Source organism: Wyeomyia smithii, chromosome 3, assembly GCF_029784165.1.
Source record: "Wyeomyia smithii strain HCP4-BCI-WySm-NY-G18 chromosome 3, ASM2978416v1, whole genome shotgun sequence".
Taxonomy (NCBI): domain Eukaryota; kingdom Metazoa; phylum Arthropoda; class Insecta; order Diptera; family Culicidae; genus Wyeomyia; species Wyeomyia smithii.
Window position 1 is genome coordinate 1,391,465 of NC_073696.1, and position 18,571 is coordinate 1,410,035.

An 18,571-nucleotide genomic window follows, 5' to 3' on the forward strand; every position below is an offset into this window, starting at 1 on the left:
TGAGTAAGTGCAAGGTGAACAAGGAAAAGCGAGAGTAGTGCGAGTGCACGATGACCGTTGCTCTTGCGTGCGGCACTTTCTCGCACTAGCATGATAGTTCAGAGAGGACGCGGGAATTAAAGGATAAGTATTAGTGTTGGTCAACCCGGTGGCATCACTGACGTTTACGTACAACATAAGTGAAGCCAGCATTAGCTGGATCACTGGATCAATTTTACATGCAATTTGACAGCTGATTCATCGAAACAAGAAAAAAAGCATTGTTCATACGTGCACACAGTGTCGGTGTTCAGCGGCAGTGTACTTACGTGTTGTTTTCGGATGATATGTTTATTAAACATAACGTCGAGAGGTTTACTTGATAAAACAAAAAATAAATGCGTTGCATTGTTATAGAATGTACACAACGTTTGCTCTTGCCGATTGCGAATGGCGGTGTTTCTTGCAGGTAGCTGGCAAACGTGCGATGACTTAAAGAATACAATCTCAATGTATGTGTAAAAGAGAAAGCGTATAAATGCCTGTGTGTTTCAAATTTACAAAGCTAAGCCAAGCTATTTTTTATTATTTAAATTGATTCAAGCCGCATAACTCTCTACAACATATATTATGCTTTGCTCGTCACGCTTACACTGCTGTGTGAACAAACCTTCAAGAACATAAATGAGACTAGCGCCACTGTCTTTCACGGCAGCTTCAGGAAACAAGACCGATGCCACCGGGTTGGTGTTGGTGACGTTTTGCCTGTGTTTTTTGTTTGATTTGCATGGCAAAAGTGAACCAATGTTTTTTTTGTTTTTTTTTTGTTTTTTTCTCTGCTTTCATTTTGAGCAGTTTTATGCCCTTGTTTTATGATTTTTCTAGCTTTTGAGTAAATACTGAAACACATAGACAATTTTTAATTTAATTAAGTAGAAATCTTGTCGGTTAGCATGGCAAATAAATTTTGATTGCGATTATTTTGGCATTTTGTTGAATCTAATTAGTACTCAGTCTTGTTAGATATGCATATTTGCATTTTTTAAAATTTTCTAGCTATGAATGCATGAAACTTTGCCAGTTTTTCATACTCAGTAGGTATCTTCGCTTCATTATTCAAGAAGTAAGTGGTAATCAACGCGAAATACCGTGTCTCCGCGCGTATGCGTCGGTAAGAGGGAATAGAGCGCACAGTGGTCCAATAAGGCAAAAAGTGGAACTTAATTCCATAGCGCCTTTCAACTTCATCCTAGCTTAATAGTGTCTCCGGAGCAATTGTTTGTATGAATGACCCGCATAATTGCAAATTACCAAAAAATATGAAAAGTTTACTATACCAAAACTAAAAAAATCAACTTTTTTTGTGTTAAGAGATAGAAGAATAGTTTATTCAGCAAAGTTGTAGAAAATTCAAAAATATGAAACTTTGTTGAACAAATGAAAATCCTATCTCTTTTCGGTACAAAGTTATAAAGTACACTACATGGAACTTATTTAAAAGTTAGTTTTTTGTACTTAACTTTTGTTAGTTGCATTTTACACGAAAGTGTAGTTCGGAGGAATTATTAGGACACACAAAACACACATTTTTGCCGAAGACCATATATCTCCAGGACTTTTTCTTACAAAGTTACATCATATTTAGCTTATTTTTTCGATAACTTCAAGAACGTATAGGTTAAAAAGGGGCAAGCGGAATCATGATGTCAATATTTTTCCTTGCAGTTAAGCTGAAGTACTATAAACTTCTTCAGGTTCCATTTGTCCCAATCCACTCATTTTAGAGTACGGCGAGCATATGTTACAGTAGGTTTTCATATATTAAATATTCTAACTTTTTTATGTTAAGAGATAGAGGAATGGTTTATTCGGCAAATTTCTAGAACATACAAAAATATGAAACTTTATTGAACAAACAAAATTTTTATCTTCATTGGGAACAGAGTTACAGAGTATTTCATGTAAAAGTTACTTAAAAGTTAGTTTTTTGTATTTAACTTTTGTTAGTTACATTTTACAAGAAAACGTTGTTCTAAAGAAGCATTTGAGCATACAAAACACACGTTTTTGTTGAAGGCCACACATCTCCAGGATTTTTCCTTACAAAGTTATAGCGCATTCCAGCATATTTTTTCGATAACTTCAACAACGTATAGAATAAAGATTAGGTGGATTGGGACGGATGCAACTTATAGCAGTTTTGAGCATTTGAGCTAAACTTTGAGAAAAAGAATTGACATCATGATTCCACTTGTCCCTTTTTCCTTTATACGTTCTTAAAGTTATCGAAAAAATATGCTGAAATGTACTATATCTTTGTAAGGATAAGTCCTGGAGATGTGTGACCTTTAACAAAAACGTGTGTTTTGTATGCCTAAATGCTTCTTTAGAACAACGTTTTCTTGTAAAATGTAACTAACAAAAGTTAAATACAAAAAACTAACTTTTAAGTAACTTTTACATGAAATACTCTGTAACTCTGTTCCCAATGAAGATAAAAATTTTGTTTGTTCAACAAAGTTTCATATTTTTGTATGTTCTAGAAATTTGCCGAATAAACCATTCCTCTATCTCTTAACACAAAAAAGTTAGAATATTTAATATATGAAAACCTACTGTAACATATGCTCGCCGTACTCTAAAATGAGTGGATTGGGACAAATGGAACCTGAAGAAGTTTATAGTACTTCAGCTTAACTGCAAGGAAAAATATTGACATCATGATTCCGCTTGCCCCTTTTTAACCTATACGTTCTTGAAGTTATCGAAAAAATAAGCTAAAAAATGATGTAACTTTGTAAGAAAAAGTCCTGGAGATATATGGTCTTCGGCAAAAATGTGTGTTTTGTGTGTCCTAATAATTCCTCCGAACTACACTTTCGTGTAAAATGCAACTAACAAAAGTTAAGTACAAAAAACTAACTTTTAAATAAGTTCCATGTAGTTTACTTTATAACTTTGTACCGAAAAGAGATAGGATTTTCATTTGTTCAACAAAGTTTCATATTTTTGAATTTTCTACAACTTTGTTGAATAAACTATTCTTCTATCTCTTAACACAAAAAAGTTAATTTTATTAGTTTTAGTATAGTAAACTTTTCATATTTTTTGACAATTTGCAATTATGCGGGTCATTCATACAAACAATTGCTCTGAAGATACTATTAAGCTAGGATGAAGTTGAAAGGCGCTATGGAATTAAGTTCCACTTTTTGCCTCATTGGACCACTGTGGAGCGGTCGCGCATAACTTTCCGGGGTAAACGTGTTTTCGGCCCAGGTGAGCTTTGCTCGAATATGGATTTTCGGTGTGTTGTGACTGCCGAGGTGTACCAAACCATTTATTCGCAGACTGTCCACCCGTAGGTTCTATTTCAGCACGCAGTGATTCGGAGTAGGTTCCGTTCGTTCGATAAATATCGTAAATAATTAATCGCGACAAAACATCGTAATTAATCGCCACCAAATATCGCAAATATTTGCAATTAATATCAGAATTATACGCGACTCGTCTGTCAACGCACACATCCCTTTTTTTTTCTTTTTCTTTCTTTTTTCGTTCGTTTCAAACGGCGATGGCCAAGCAAATGGGCCGTTTTTGAAGTTCTCTTGCTGACCGCTTGCAGTATGTGTTGAGGGCCTATATATTTAATTTTTTCTTGTTTTTGGTTAATGCATATATGGTTGCTTCGTAACATTGTGGAGTCAGCTGAGATAAATCAATGAGAGATACGTTTCGGTAGTTGCATAATGACTTCATTAACAGATTTTAGAACATTTGAGTCTGTCTTGATTAGGTTATAGGTCCGGTATCCTTGCGTGAGCTTTATTTTTGCGGTGTTACATCATCAACCGGAATGAGTTCGGATCGCGTTATGATTTCCGTAAAAAATATAATGAACTTGTACGCGCGATATTTGGTATTATGAACCCGGTATTAGAACTCAGCGCATCGTTTACCAAAACGAAATCTGCTGCAAACCTTACCCTTTTCTCCAACATCCCAGTGATTTCTCGTGGAAGTGCAGAGGTGTTCTCGGCTTCCAATAAAGCGAGTATCACGTCAACATATTCCTATACGCACTCCTTCTTTGACCTGCATTCGGATGCGGCCGGCGCTGGTATTGCCTAATATAAAGATTAAGGTCACCAGTTTTTACACATTGAGGATGAATGTTAATCCCAAGCATCATCTATTGGTTCTCTGTGTAATTACAGCTGATCTGGCAATAACGGAGTAGCAACCGCGGGCGGTCAATCATGCTCATGCTCATGCTCATACCGAAATACCGGTTTTTCGAAAAGTCGGTAATACCGACCACCCTAATGTATACGCACCGACTAATTCGGGTTATTCGCGTTGAAAGAGATTTCGAAGGCTGTTCGCACCTACGTGAACTCTTATATGCAATTGTCAAAATGTGCGTGATGACAAAAGCAAAAGTATTTCCTTCCTTGTTTTTTGCATGCAAAAACCAAACAAATATCAGCAACACCGTCAACGCGAATGATAAACCCGATGCCGAGAAGGAGAAGTTCTATGATCTACTTAAGAAGAAGTACAGTGAGTGCCCAGGACATGACATCAAGATCGTCATCGGAGAAGCAAATGCACAGGCCTACTACGAACGATAATGGGCTGAGGCACGTTGCACGCCGGAAAACTAATCTTCCTGCGGAGAGCGACAAGCGGGATAAAAAGCTCAGAAGTGTAACTAAACCGGAGATACACATTTTGAGTAACGTGATAGAAATACCATCTGGGCCAAGAGAGAAAAGTGTTTGAGTTTGGTAGCAGTAGCAAGAATCATATCACTACCGATGTTAATGGGAGCGATAGAACGTCGAGTACAGAGAACTTTGTTGGCAGCTTCATAGATTTGGTCTTCAAATAGAGTTTCATTATCGAATACGCTCGAAAATTTCTCGGCAAGCAATCTGCACATTGCGGTGGGGTTATCTGCTCTGTCTCCAGCAAGCTCTATAGTAGAAGGCAAACCAGCTTGCTTCCGCTATATGTTGACGAAATTTCAAAACTGTTTACGGTCTGTCTTCAATTTATTTCCCATGAACCGTCTATAATTAGAGTAGCAACGTTCGATTCGATTCCGTACTTTGGGAACAAAGCGTCCCAACAATTCGCAACAGATAGATGTGAAAACGTTGAGGGCCAAGCCGATGTCTATGAGATTCAAAGCATTAGCTCAGTTAACGTTGTAAAGCGAAAATCAAATCGAATGGAGTTTGGTGAAGTCGGGTGATCGATTCTGTATCGATTTTTTCAAGGGGCAAAATAAGTTCCGGATTGTGAGGTACGGTCTTAACGAGAAGGTCAGGTGCGTATGCCATCATGAGGGCCGTCTCTTAAAAGTCCAGGCAACATCCGTTTGCATTTGGACTACCGTTGGATTCGCTGTAAGCCAGCCGTAAACTGCCGTCATATGCTGTACAAGATTACTATACTACTGGAATGCGGGTAGGATTTCTAATGTGATGCCAACAGTTCGTCGGTTTTTGCGTTAATATCTGATGTTGCTCGAGGATGTTCCTATTAATTCGAAACTGAACAGTATTGCTCTAGTGCTAGTTTTCGGTTAATATTTTCATGTTGGTGATTTAAGCTCTATTTATGAACCATACTAGTGTCATTTCTATAATTTTCGTAACCTTTTTAGAGTTACTTGCATATTTTTTTAAATTTATTACTAGAACAATTTTATTTAATTTTTGTAAATGTTATCTTGGTGTATTTTTGTCATATATATGGTATTTGGCTGTGAACTTTTACGTCATTGTATCATTTTTATCATTTTACTGTTATTTTTGAAAATTTATTTCATTGATGTGGGTGAAACTGGTCAACACAGGTTTTGTTCTAGAGCTCAAACTGAAAAAAATAAAGGAGTATAGCTTTTTAACCGTTTTTGTGAACTTTGGAACCCCTAGCACCTGTCCAAAGGCCGCAGAGTAATTACTCGTGGGGTTCGTCACTTTTACATTTGGTTACAAGAAAACTTTATTGAATTTATTAAAAGGTAAATTATTTTGTCTTCGTGTATTGTTTTGTAATATTCGTGGCATCTTCTGTCATTTATTGGCATTTTTCGTTGTGTATGTTCCATTTGTGTATGTTTTTTACAATTATGCATTATTTCGTGTTATTTTGGTGTTTTTCTGTTCATTTCATATTTTTTTACAATGACTTTTGCGTCTATTTTGCGTTATTTATCGCTTTTGCGTCATTATTAGAATCAACAAATTTTTTCTCTTTACATTTTTGTGTTCATTTTTGTCACTTTCCTGTTATTTCTGAGGTTCCCATTCTAGTACTTAATCAGAATAGTTATGTGACATCTCTGTGTCACTTTTGTTAAATTTTTGCCATGTTTTTGTGCTATCCATACTGTTCGAGCATCCCTAATATGTAATAGTATTAGTACTAAAGATTACGAAATATCGATCTCGCTCACTCAGCAGATCGCACTAGAAACTATACCTTCCTTATCACTAGCTTTCGGATAGCGAAAGAAGTCGTTCTGAATAGGCTTTCTCCTATCTTTGTCAGTTGAATGTACATATAAGCCATACGCAGCTCTTTCGAGAGCGCTGTTCAAATAAATTTTTAAATAGATACACATCTCCGGGTTTTTTTAAGCAGAAGAATTTCGGTCAAATATAATCGTGTTCAGTAAAACGTGTCTTGGACAATTCAACAAATTTCACATTCCATCCGAGCAGCGAAGTTCGTCGCGCAATCACATACGTTCACAGTATACAGCCCGATAGCCACTGACGACAGGTACACATGCAATGCTAAACGGACTGTTATTTTCCATTTCCTTATGTCAGTTGTTTTTTTTACAAGCTGTCGCTAATGACAACCTTTGCAGCGCGACATCTCCCGGCACAAATCCGAGTGGACTGTCAGGTGAATATGATTCACGAGAGTAAGGCCGATGCTATATTAAAAGCGAGGCGGTGCAAAACATTTTTTATCTCACGTGGGAAACAGTATCAAACAATGAGAAAACATATGAAACGGTTTGCTTCGTATTCGGCTTAAGAAAAAGGAGAAACCAAATAGTGCGCGTCCCATATAATAGATGACAGCCGTAGTCGATCAGCAAGCTGTCAATAGCACAGACCAAACGAACAGGATATCCTCAAAATAAATAAAGTAGCCTGTCATATTCAAAGAAAACAAAATACATGCGCTAGAATGAGTTGTCTTGTGTAAAACAAGACAAGTTCTTTGCCTGTGTAAGCTATAGCTCTATGTGACTTCTCATGAATAGGTTATTCATGAGCCTGTTATAGCAAAAAGAGAGTCCAGTCGTTAGTGTGGTGTCGCACTGCAGTACTTTTTTGAAGCCTGATTTTGTAACATTTCTGGGTCGTTTTTTCATTATTTTCATGTCAACATTTTTAGCCAATTGTCAGTGGTTACCGTCTAAAGCAGGTATTAGACAAAGCGAGTATTTGCTATTTTTGGTACGATTTTTATTTGCACAAAATAAAATCCGTACCAAAAATAGCAAATATTTGCTTCGTGTAATACCTGCTTAACGTTTGTGCCATTTTTCGTCTATTTTTGTGTCATATCGAAATCGGTTTGAACCAATTTTGTGCCATTTTAGTGTTATTAAAATGCCTTTTATTATTTTACTTTTTATGGACTGTTTTAGAAACAGTGCAAATAAACGGTTACTAGTGTGTTATTTCTACCATTTTCGTGCGATATTTTCATTATTTTTGTGTTATTTTCTGAATATTTTTCAGCACCTAATATTATGTTGATGATGGTTTTTATACTCATGATTTATGTATCATTTTTATTCAATTAGCGAAATAGCTTTGTGAAATCTTTGTGCCACCTTCGAGTTGTTCTTAAATTATTGTTAAGCTATTTTAATGACATTTGTGTTTTATTGGGCCATGTTTTATTTTTTATAGTGGCATTCGTGTTTCTAACTTATGCATGTATATATTTTAAGTCATGTTTAGGTCACTTGTCACTTGTCACTGTTTGTGCCGTTTCAGTCGAATTGTCTTGACTTCGTTTTTGCATTTTCGTTTACTTTTTGTGTGCTATATATTTAGGAATTTTCGTGCCATGTTTTCATAATTCGCCTTTACCATTATATTGTTAATTACACAATTTGTACATACAGTTTGCGAAATTTTCATTTCTCTTCTATGTTTTTTGTTTCAGTTTTGAATTATATTTGAAACGTTTTTGTATTATTTTTGAGCAATTTTGGTATTTCTTGGACATTTTTCATCATATTTAGTGTAATCTCTATGGCTATATTTGCACCATTTTTGCAGGCTTTGTTTTGCTCATCTTCATCTTAAAGAGAAAGAGTTTTCTTCCCTCTTAACAACTACGAGCTTACATTCAATGTGCATCACACCATCTGCTGTAGAGAAAGCGCAGAGTAATAGTTCCTCTGACGAAAAAACGCTCCTAATTCGACAGAGCATCCGGGCACGCAAGAATAATGAAATAAATTGCTCGGCGACCAACTGAGCATTGCGTTTCCGTTCTCATCGCTCTGGGGTGCGGCAAAAACAGTATAAAATTGAACTTTCTACAGAATACGCACCCATGGTGAGTTGTGAATCTTCCTATAATATTAAATTCGAAAACGGTTAGGATGTGGCTTCAAAATGAACCTAAATGTTTTGATATTTGGCCAACTTCTCTTCTATTAAAGGAGAAGCTAACGAAAACTACTCCCTCTTAAACTGAGAGAGCAAATAAAGGTTAATCCCTAACACGTGATGATAAAGAGTGAAAAGGAACTCTGCGACTGAAATACTCTACGCCTAAATGTGGATAATTACTCACTCTGTATGAGAGAAAGTCTAGTACTTCAAGAGGTTTGGCAGGTAGAAAAGGAAATTTGGGCAAAAATCAAGAGAACGGAAGAAGCCTGCATTTTTGTATCACTTTTTCGTAATTTTTTTCCTATCACTGTGCCTTTTTTGTGTTTTTTTTTTTTCAAGTTTTGCGCTATTTTTCATGCGTTGTGCCGTTTTTGAGAAATTTTTTTTTGTTCCTACATTCATTACATATGTTGGTTTTTTTTCGTCATTTTTGCATTTATTTTCTGACATTTTTGCATTATTCATTGCGTACTTATATTTTTTCATATATCATGTTTTTTCAACTGTTATCTTTGTGTTTATCTCGGATTATTTTCCACCACCAATGCATTGTTGTTGTATTTCTGTTTCGTCTTTGTTTGGATCATTATTTTAAATCATCATTTTTTTCCAAGATTTATGGGTCATTTTTTTCATTATATTTGCTTCACTCCTGGGTTTAACACTGTTTTTGCTCAATAAAGCGGGCAATGTATGTATTTTACCAGATTGCGGAAAATGAACGGGAACAGAAGGTGTGACTTAGCCTTGTGACAGTTAGCCTCATTCAGACGGGACTGCAACCCGCAATCTCCGGCATCGTATCAATCACACACACTGCCTTAAGAGAGTTATTTTTGTCACTGAGAAAGAGTGTCTCTTCACATGCTGAGAATACTAACTTATTATATTTACAACTTGTTAGTAGTCGAGTCGCTAAGTTGCCTACGTTTCCTCATCAAACGCATTTGACGTAAGAGCTACGTTAAACTTGGATCAAGTCGGACAAAGTTTTTTTTCGGTATATTGTTTGTGCCAGTTTTGCACATTTTGTAATTTGTGTATCTCTCACTTTAAAAACTCACTAAAATAGTTTCGAGATATTTGGTATTGAAATTTTTGTATTGAACAACACAGTTTTATATTATTTGGGAGTTTTTTAAATTTTTTATGGTGTTTTTTGCACTATTGTTGGATTTATTTCAAAATATTTTTTGTGTTATTTTTGATTCATTTTGCTCAAAAACTTTTGTCATTCAGTGTGATTTTTTCCACTATGTTTCATTTATCTGTCAGTTTTATATTATTTTGGCATTCACCACATTTCGTGGTATTTTGAGTCATTTTTGTATCGGGGTTTCGATTTTTTCGATTCATACTGTAATATTACACCACCATTATTTTGCAACATTTTGGCGTAAATATAATGCCTTGTTTCAATAATGTTTAGGTCTCTTGTGATATTTGCGCTACTCCATTTTTAGTCAGTTTTGAGTATTTATCACGTACTTTAAGGTAGTTATTAATGTGTACAACTTTTACAACTTTAGAATTTCATTTTTGCATTATCTTTCTATTTTTCATGCCATTCATGTGGTTTTGGCAATTTCTGTACTGTTCTAGAGCCCTCTTTTATTTTTTTTTTTTCATTATTCTTGAACCATTTTCGTAACATTTTTCATACTTTTTTATCATTGTTGGATAATTTTTGCACCATTTTAGGATCACTCTTGAGTAGTTTTCGTATCACTTTTTACTTAATGTACTATTTTTCAAAGTTCTCCTGCTATCTTGGGGTTATGTTTGTGACATTTTTAGTAGTTTCTGGTATTTCTATGTAATTCCTGTCATGTTTGTAATTTTTCAATGTTTTTCTGACATTTTCATAACATTTCAGAACACTTTTGCAGGTTTTCTGTACTTTTTTGTGTCATTTATAAAACATTTGGCAGCGGATTTTAGTTTAGTAGATTTTGAGTTAATTTTCTTGCATTTTTTGTGTGCCATCTTTGTATTAATATTGTGCCAATTTTGACATTATTTTTGCCATTTTCGTGTTTTTCGATAAAAAAATAGGAATACATTAAAGTTCAATTCTACTTTCAATGTTCGCAATACTCACCTCACAAAACACTTTCGCAGCGATTTCGTGTGAGAAGCTGCCAATAATAACCCGTATGTCTTTATCCTGAAAAAACAATATCAGCCATTAGAACTAGCAATGACTACCGCTTAACTTCAGTGCCGAAGGTAAAACGAAAATCACACTAACTCATAGCTGGACACAGAAAAACATGGGACGCAAGCATTCAAGTAGAACGTAACCATCGAATGAAATCTTACCTAAAATTTAGACAGGGGACAGCACCTGGGCATTCAGAGAATCAACGGAAACAACGAGCTACTACAACTCTACTGAAAATAAAAACTGTGGGTGGTTTAGAGAAGGACAGAGAGGTGAGGGGGACACTAAGTGTGTACTGTTCCGAGGAGTGGACATTCTATGGGAACAAAATACCCGCAGTAGCTTGAGCTGTTCCTTGAAATCCGTCTCGGCGAACGAAATCGTCGCAGCGCAGGTAATGTTAGCCCGCTCCAGCTCGGTAACCAAATCGTTGATGGCCAGCGAATGGCCTTCCTCATTTTCGGAAAAAGTTGCGACCGTATCCCAGCCAAAGTATCGAATGAACGCAATACGCGCCGAGTGGTGTGATGAATCGGGTGCGACGGTTCTGTAGAACAGTGGAAACTCTCTTCGATCGCTCAGTGCCGGGGAAGTCGAACCGAAGGAAACCTGTTTCATATAGCAATAAAGTGTAAGGGTTGAGATTAGTATGAATAAAAGGAACAATACCTGCACAATATTCCAGTATGGAACCACTTTGGCTAGGCTTTCGGTGACTTCAGAACAAGCGGAACCCAATACCATGATTATTCGTTTATCCAGATGGGTGTACAGGGCATGAAAAAAACGATCGATACCAACGCCTGGATCACACTGAAAGACACAAGTGAAAAGATAAATCACCCTGCGTTTGCTTGTCTAACGACTCTGATGGAGACGCATTGCCATTTACAACAAACTCCCTAGACGATTAACTCAACACCGTGTACGAAGCGAATTCTACACGATAATGCACTTTCGTTATCGAAAGCGCAGTAGCGTAATGAAATTATCCCAGCTTATGCTTTCCTCTTCCACAAACCTTGGTATCATTCGTTAAGAGCTTCAGTGTGTATCCGAGCAGCAAACCCCTCCGGTTGATATGTTGCACCGCCAGTTGGGCGGCCGCCAATTCACTGTATCCTTCCTTCCGCACTCCCTGCCGGGTGCTCAGCTCGAACAGTCCGAGAATGGACACCTCCCGGAGTCGTTTTTTCCCGCCGGCCGCAGACAGTCTCGTTCGCTCGAAAGCCGTATTGATGGAATTTCTATTCAGAACGTTGGTTTCATTCACTAATAGGACCGATTTGCTTACACTTCGCAGCACTCTGCCCCTCGTCACAAAAGCCGGCTCGTGGGTTATGTTTTCGAAATTTTCCCACGAGAACGATGAGATTGGAGGCGCACCCGCCAGCGTTTCCCCAAACCACAAGAGGATAACAGCCAACGGTAGCAGCATTGTTCACTTTAAATTGTTCTTTTTCTGCTCTTAATCCTGTTTGCCACTTCACTGGCACGCTTTGTGCGGTTCGTTTACATATAGCTAGGTGTGTACGCGACTGTTGCTTGCTAAAAACATGGTGGGAATCTGGCGCCAAGTCTTCTTCTGCATCAGTAGGCCAGAGCGCAAAAAAAAATAAACATATAGTTTGCTCCCACTTATTAGTGGGAGCCAGAAGCAGAGCAAATGAGAGTGAGTAAGCACGTGCTTGCTCGCGGGAGATACGATTCGTACAACGACCTGATAACGAACGCTTCGCTCATCCCTTTCGTCCCAATAATCCCATTTTCTGTGGAAAACACGTTTCTAAATTCCACCGGCCTGGGTAATGAATACTAACGAGATGACCTTCCCGTGAAGCACAGACAATAAAGCGACGAAGGGCTCACAGCAGACATCCCCCTTGCTATTAGCCCCCCTTGTAGATGGTACGTGACCGCCACAATGGGATGCAGAACTGGCTGCAGAAGTGTGTCAAACCGGTTAAATGACACAGTTTTACATAACAAGTGAATCCGTCATTAACTGGACATTGTTTCAGCGCAGCATGATGCACTTTCTGATCTGAACCAACGCCAAGGCCGTGAAGTGTGCTTTAATGATGGTCCGTCCCCATCTGCATAGCGATTTTGTTAGAAACTTTTCACCCTTGAAAAGTAAAGGACACATAATAGCAGCTCAGCTGGTAGATTTGGTCGAGCATCTTGCACTGCACTTTACATCGGTGAGGACACTTTTATTAGATTACAATGCGTTGAGTGAGGTTCGTCCCCATCAGTTTCGAAGGGATCGGATTCAACAATAGCTAACAATGTTTTCCTCCCCTGTTCCTATTTAAGGGGTTGAATAAAAATTGAGATGTGAGAATAAAAAAAGCCGAAAGCTTGCGTTGTAAAATGTCAGGTTAGTAGAAATCCCTGAATGCTTTGTGTTAAGCATGGTGCTCCATTGTTTTGGAGAGTTTTTTTTTGTAATAATTACAAATGTGAAGGACGGTTTTTCGTTGGGGTACTGCGTGGAAGAACTGGAACGGCAGCCGAGTCACGTTGCCGACGCTGTGTTTTATGGTAGGAATAAAATAATATTCGAATTGTCTGCCTCGACGCTTGTGTTGATGAAGCGAAAATGTAAAAAAAATATGAAATCTGGTTTTATCGCTTCATGAGCTCAAACATACAGTTGCGTTGGAATAAGTATTCATTAATTGAGTAATTATAATGCTATGCTCGAATGTTTATACTACCAAGAAACCATTTTCAGTATAAAATTTGTGGAAAATGACGAAATAAGGAAAGTGTGGGTTTATGTGAATTTAATATCAAATATTTATGTTTGGAGCGTTTTTTATTTTTAACGCATATTATCACATATGACAAAAAGTTTAAATAATATGGAGAATGTCTGAAGAATAAGCTGTGATGACATGGGAACGTTAAACGATTGCTTAGCTTGTCTTTTGCCTATACTAGTCGTGATATAAGAGATAATTTTACATTTGTTAAATTATTTAGATTAAATCACATCAATATTGTGTGACATTGTCGCAGCTTTTGAATAAGATTGAAACCCAGATAACGAATGTGTGATGGTATAGTGTATTTTTCAGACGGGTCGAACTATACTTGGGATAACCCAAACCATCCAAACCATGTATTTATTTGTAAAAGTACAAGGCCGAACTCATTATGATTAAATTATTTTGGGCTTCATTCGAAGGTGTCTATGAGCAGTTGTGTCTAACCGATTTTAATTTAGGTTTCGAGGTAAAATTAATTAATAATCAAAGACTAAACGCACATTTGTGTCACATAGCGGTCTTACCCCCAACCACTTTTGGCAACTAAACTTTTGGCGAGCCAGATGCACTTGGCCTTCTGAACAACTTTCCTGAAGACCACAGTTTTTCAAGTGGTTTGGTTCACGAGATAAATATAATTTAAAATACTGAATAGTAGTGCCAACTAATGCCATGTAGCGGCTGACAGTGTAGCAACCAGAACTTTTAAGGTGGTCGGATTCTTGGGTTAAATTTAAATTGGGTATTGCACTACTCAGTGACACGATTCCAAATTTACGATGGGTAGTGTAAAGAGTTCCATATGTTTTTTCCTTTCAATAATTTGCTCACTTTGTTCAAAACACTTCAAAAGCATTCGACAATTTTTACCATACATGTTTGTAGATCATTTACAAACATCATTTTAAACCAGTAAAAATTGTATCCTAGAAACTTTAATCTGGTCTTTTGCCTAGCTGCACACTATCTGGGGAATATGGCAAGTGAGCGTTTCTATGTAAGTTTCAACGATTTAGGCAGCATGAGGCCGAGCGTTGTCATGCAGTAGAATTGTTTTTATGTATTGTGACCATTTTTCATACAGTGCTCGAATTAATCGCATCAATCGAAATCGATACCGTTCCCAAGTGATTGTTTCGTTCGGTTTCCACAGATCATAATGAATAACACCAACCGCAGCGTGTATATTCGCCCAAGCCGACGTTGTAGAATAACCATGACCGGGTAGTCACGATGCGATGGGAAAACCTTTCCTTTTCGCTACTGGAGCGGGCAGACGGAAAAACGACGTCCCTAGGATTTGAATTTTAAGAAACCAAGTTCTTGCATCATTCAGTTGCGCAATTCCCAAAGCAAAGCAATCGCTTGGAGATACCGAGGCAAGCTGTTCCTGCATTTGACATAGACTCTTATCACACAAAGCCTTCAATTCAGCGTCTTCGAATGTTTTCGAAGTTCCTTGACGCGGACAGTCGTCAACATCGAAATTGTCGTTTTCAAAGCACGCTCTTTCGCTTAGAGCTGCATTTTCATAAATTTTTTTCAACTCTCGATGCGCTTTAGCTGCCCAGTTAATTGATTAGTCCTTGTCTAAATCAACTAACGATTGTAGTGCCCTGTCAGCCTGGGGGACGCCTTCTAGTGCTGCAAGACTGTTGCTCACCCACTTTCTAAGTTGCATACCTGCTGATGAAAACATGGAATCTAGCTGGTGGCGCAGTACTGCTGCATTTTCAACTGTGTCAGCACCTGAGTATAAATCGTCCACTTAAAAATCTTCACAGGTGGCCTTTGCTGCAGCAGGGTAATTTTCGCGTTCATCTTCAGCGAGTTTTTGAAGGACACGGGTGGCTAAAAATGGTGCTGAAGTGGTACCATATGTAACCGTTTTTAATTCGTACACAGACACAGGTTCCGAAGGAGAAAATCGCCAAAATATCCGGTGCAGTGGTGTGTCTGCTGGATCCAGCCGTATTTGACGATACATTTTTGCAACATCTGCAACAAGTGCCACAGAATGCAATCGTGATCGCATTAGTATGGAGCGAATGCCCTCCTGTATAACCGGGCCAGCGAACATGGCATCATTGAGAGAAATTCCATTTGTACCTTTACATGAAGCGTCAAGCACGACGCGCACCTTGGTAGTGCTGCTGTCTTCTCAGGTAACCGGATGGTGTGGTAGAAAAAAGTTTGGTTGTGTTGTTTCCTTTGATTCATCGATGCGTTCCATGTGTCCTAGAGTTATGTACTCTCGCATGAATTTATGGTAGCTTTCTGATAACTGCGGGTTACGGCTCAATCGTGCCTCGAGCATGCGGAATCGGTGAAATACTGTGCGCCGATTATCGCTAAGCTTGTTTCTGATCTCTTCGTTTAGTGGCAATCGAACAGTGTACCGCCCAGTTTCCAGGCGAGTTACGTGCTTACAGAAATGATTCTCGCAAAATACCTCCTGTGGTGAGTAAGCTGGTCCTGAGTCATCCTCGATGGCCCAAAATCGCTCTATAGACCGATGTAGATCTGCGGTAGCCGCTAAATTGCAAGAGATTGTTCCTCGTTTATTTTGTACGTCGATTTTACCCGAAACGACCCATCCGAAGACGGAATTGATCAAGCATGGTAGTGTATCGCCTAGCACAATGCGCCCGGCAACGTTGAACGCGTCAAAAAATATCTCTGCACACAGCACAACATCAATGGGACAGGATTCGTAGAAGGCAGGGTCAGCTAATTGAATTCCAGGTGGTAATGACCACGATGAAGCATTAACCGAGAGGGACGGTAAATCAATTGTAACCTTGGGGAGAATCAACAATTCTATCTCATTAACATACTCGGAGATGCGGGATTTTACAGTAGATCGAATTTTGAATCGCACTTGTGTGGAGGATTGCCCTATCCCCTTGATTGGGAGATCTGCTCTAGCACGCTGAATTTTCATGCGTTGACTCACTCGCTCGGTTACGAAGCAACATTCACTACCTGAATCAAGGAGAGCACGGACTGTGTGCTCATTTCCAACGTCGTCTACGAGAATGATCATTGCAGTCGCTAACAAGACTTTTTTTCTTCTTTCCTTCTGCGAAGTGCAGCTAGTGATACCGGTGTGAGCTGCTGGAGTGGATGAGTGCGGAGCTTCATTGGAACTAAACTGGCTGGGTGGATCGTGTTGGTTCAATGGCTCAACCGCTTGAGCGACTGACGCAGAACTGTTTTGGTTTGACCTCTGCATGCACAGCTGTGTGTGGTGTCGGCCTTGACACTTCCGGCAACTACTTTCAGAAGAGCAATCTTTTGCCGTATGACCTCGTCGTAAGCAATTTCGGCAAAGTTGATTGCGTCGAACCAATTGTTCCTTTTCACTTACTGACATTTGAGAAAAGGAAGAGCATTGATAGAGCGTATGCTGTCCAGAGCACACTATGCAGCCGCGGAAACCTTTGGTTACTGTTCCGGGATTGGAAGACCGGAAAGGAACAGGTTTTGTGGAAACGATATGTTGCGGTGTGTCGACGTTTCCCTTTCCTACTGTTTGTAAAACGTTAACCCGACGCTGCAGGAATTCTATGAGTTGACTAAATTTAACTGCTTGATTTGCTTCAGCGTATTCTTCCCAATCACGTCTGGTCACATTGTCTAATCGAGTGCTAAGAATGTGAATAAGTAACACATCCCAGTGTTCAGTATTTTCGCCCAACTGTTTCAAAATTTTTACATTAGTTTGAAACTTCTCAATGAGTGTGTGCAGTTCGGTGGCTGTCTCACGTTTCAGGCATGGGAAGTCGAATAAAGATTGCACGTTTGTCCTTTTCAAGCGACGAGGGTTTTGAAAGTGAGTAACTAATGTTTGCCATGCTACCGGATACTGCTCGTTACTAATGGGGATAGTCTGTATGAGCTTGAGTGCTTCCCCGGACAGAGATGAACGCAAATAGTAAAGTTTTTGTATAGTAGAAAGCGTGGCCGAAGAGTGTACCAACGATAAGAACAGATCATGAAAATTCATCCAACCTTCGTGTTCGCCACTAAAGATTGGAATTTTGACGTCCGGAAGCTTGACTTGAAGTGGATGGGAGGGTTCTTGAGGTCTTTGTTGCGTAGGTTGGTGGTTAGGCTGGCGATTGTGTAAAAGAAGCGTACCTTTGGCGCGATAGTATGTTTTTTCGACGTCAGTCCTTTCTTTGTCGTAGGCATTTAAAACATCTTCGTCCTTTTCTAAGGATTCCAGTTCCGTTTGCACCGCATTATATTCATTCCACATCACCACTAAATTTTCTAACCGCACTGAAACTTCCAGTTCATCACGATCCGCTTGGTAATTGGCGATGAAGCTTGTTATTTCCGAGAAGGATTTTATCACAACGCGTTTGCGATTTTTCAGGCTGCGAAGCTTTCTTTCTGCCGACGACATGGTGCTGAATGTTGGGAAGTCCTGATTGAGGCAAATTATTGCCTTGTATCAATATAGAAGTTGCTGGCTGGTATAATTTCGTCTGTTCGTGGCAAAACTATTATCGGAGTAGTGGCTTCGGTATATTCACTAAAGTTACAAATTTCCAACTATCATCTCCTTGTCTCGCAGAAGTATATTCGTTGCGCAAGCAATTATCGAAATCCAAGCCACATAAAAAAGACCCGGTAGAACAATCGATAGAAGCGTAAAACAATGGAACCTCACTCACCTATTCGGTGCATTAACAATGCCTTGAATGTAATTAATTGTTCTTCCAAATCAGCCGCGATGGCGCTTTCGCCTTCGATCTTTTATTGACGGCAATTTTTAGCGGATAGACGGGATTCATTCGACGTCTGATCCGGCTCGAAGGACCATGTTTAATTGTAATTAAGTTTGGAGCAGTAAACAATTTAATTTTAATTTTAATCTAAATTAAACACTATATTAACTTATTTTTAAATTGTATAATACGGGTTTGATCTGTGCGTGGTGCCAATGAGGAATGTTGACCGTTGCCTGGTCT

General features: G+C 38.6%; 2 protein-coding genes across 10 annotated transcripts in view; both read right to left on the reverse strand.

Moving 5' to 3' along the window:
* LOC129727032 (gamma-aminobutyric acid type B receptor subunit 2) overlaps nt 1-18,571 on the reverse strand; it is a 59,599-nt gene that overhangs the window by 23,415 nt on the left and 17,613 nt on the right. For 4 of the 9 annotated variants that reach the window (XM_055684411.1, XM_055684418.1, XM_055684410.1 and 1 more), the window contains exons 2-5: nt 11,834-12,397; nt 11,482-11,625; nt 11,146-11,421; nt 10,750-10,815 (exon numbers count right to left, since the gene is read on the reverse strand). In XM_055684411.1, the coding sequence (XP_055540386.1) occupies nt 10,750-10,815; nt 11,146-11,421; nt 11,482-11,625; nt 11,834-12,250 (903 nt within the window). In that variant the 5' untranslated portion in view covers nt 12,251-12,397. The remainder of the gene's footprint in view (nt 1-10,749; nt 10,816-11,145; nt 11,422-11,481; nt 11,626-11,833; nt 12,398-18,571) is intronic. The other 5 variants (XM_055684416.1, XM_055684412.1, XM_055684417.1 and 2 more) reach the window with 2 other exon arrangements.
* Nucleotides 15,751-18,003, reverse strand: LOC129733070 (uncharacterized). Its single transcript, XM_055694625.1, has one exon. It carries the CDS (start codon nt 18,001-18,003, stop codon nt 15,751-15,753), a length of 2,253 nt encoding a protein of 750 aa, XP_055550600.1.

Coding starts and splice junctions, on each gene's coding strand:
- LOC129733070 (XM_055694625.1), bottom strand. CDS start 18,003: ATGTCGTCGGCAGAAAGAAAGCTTCGCAGCCTGAAAAATCGCAAACGC.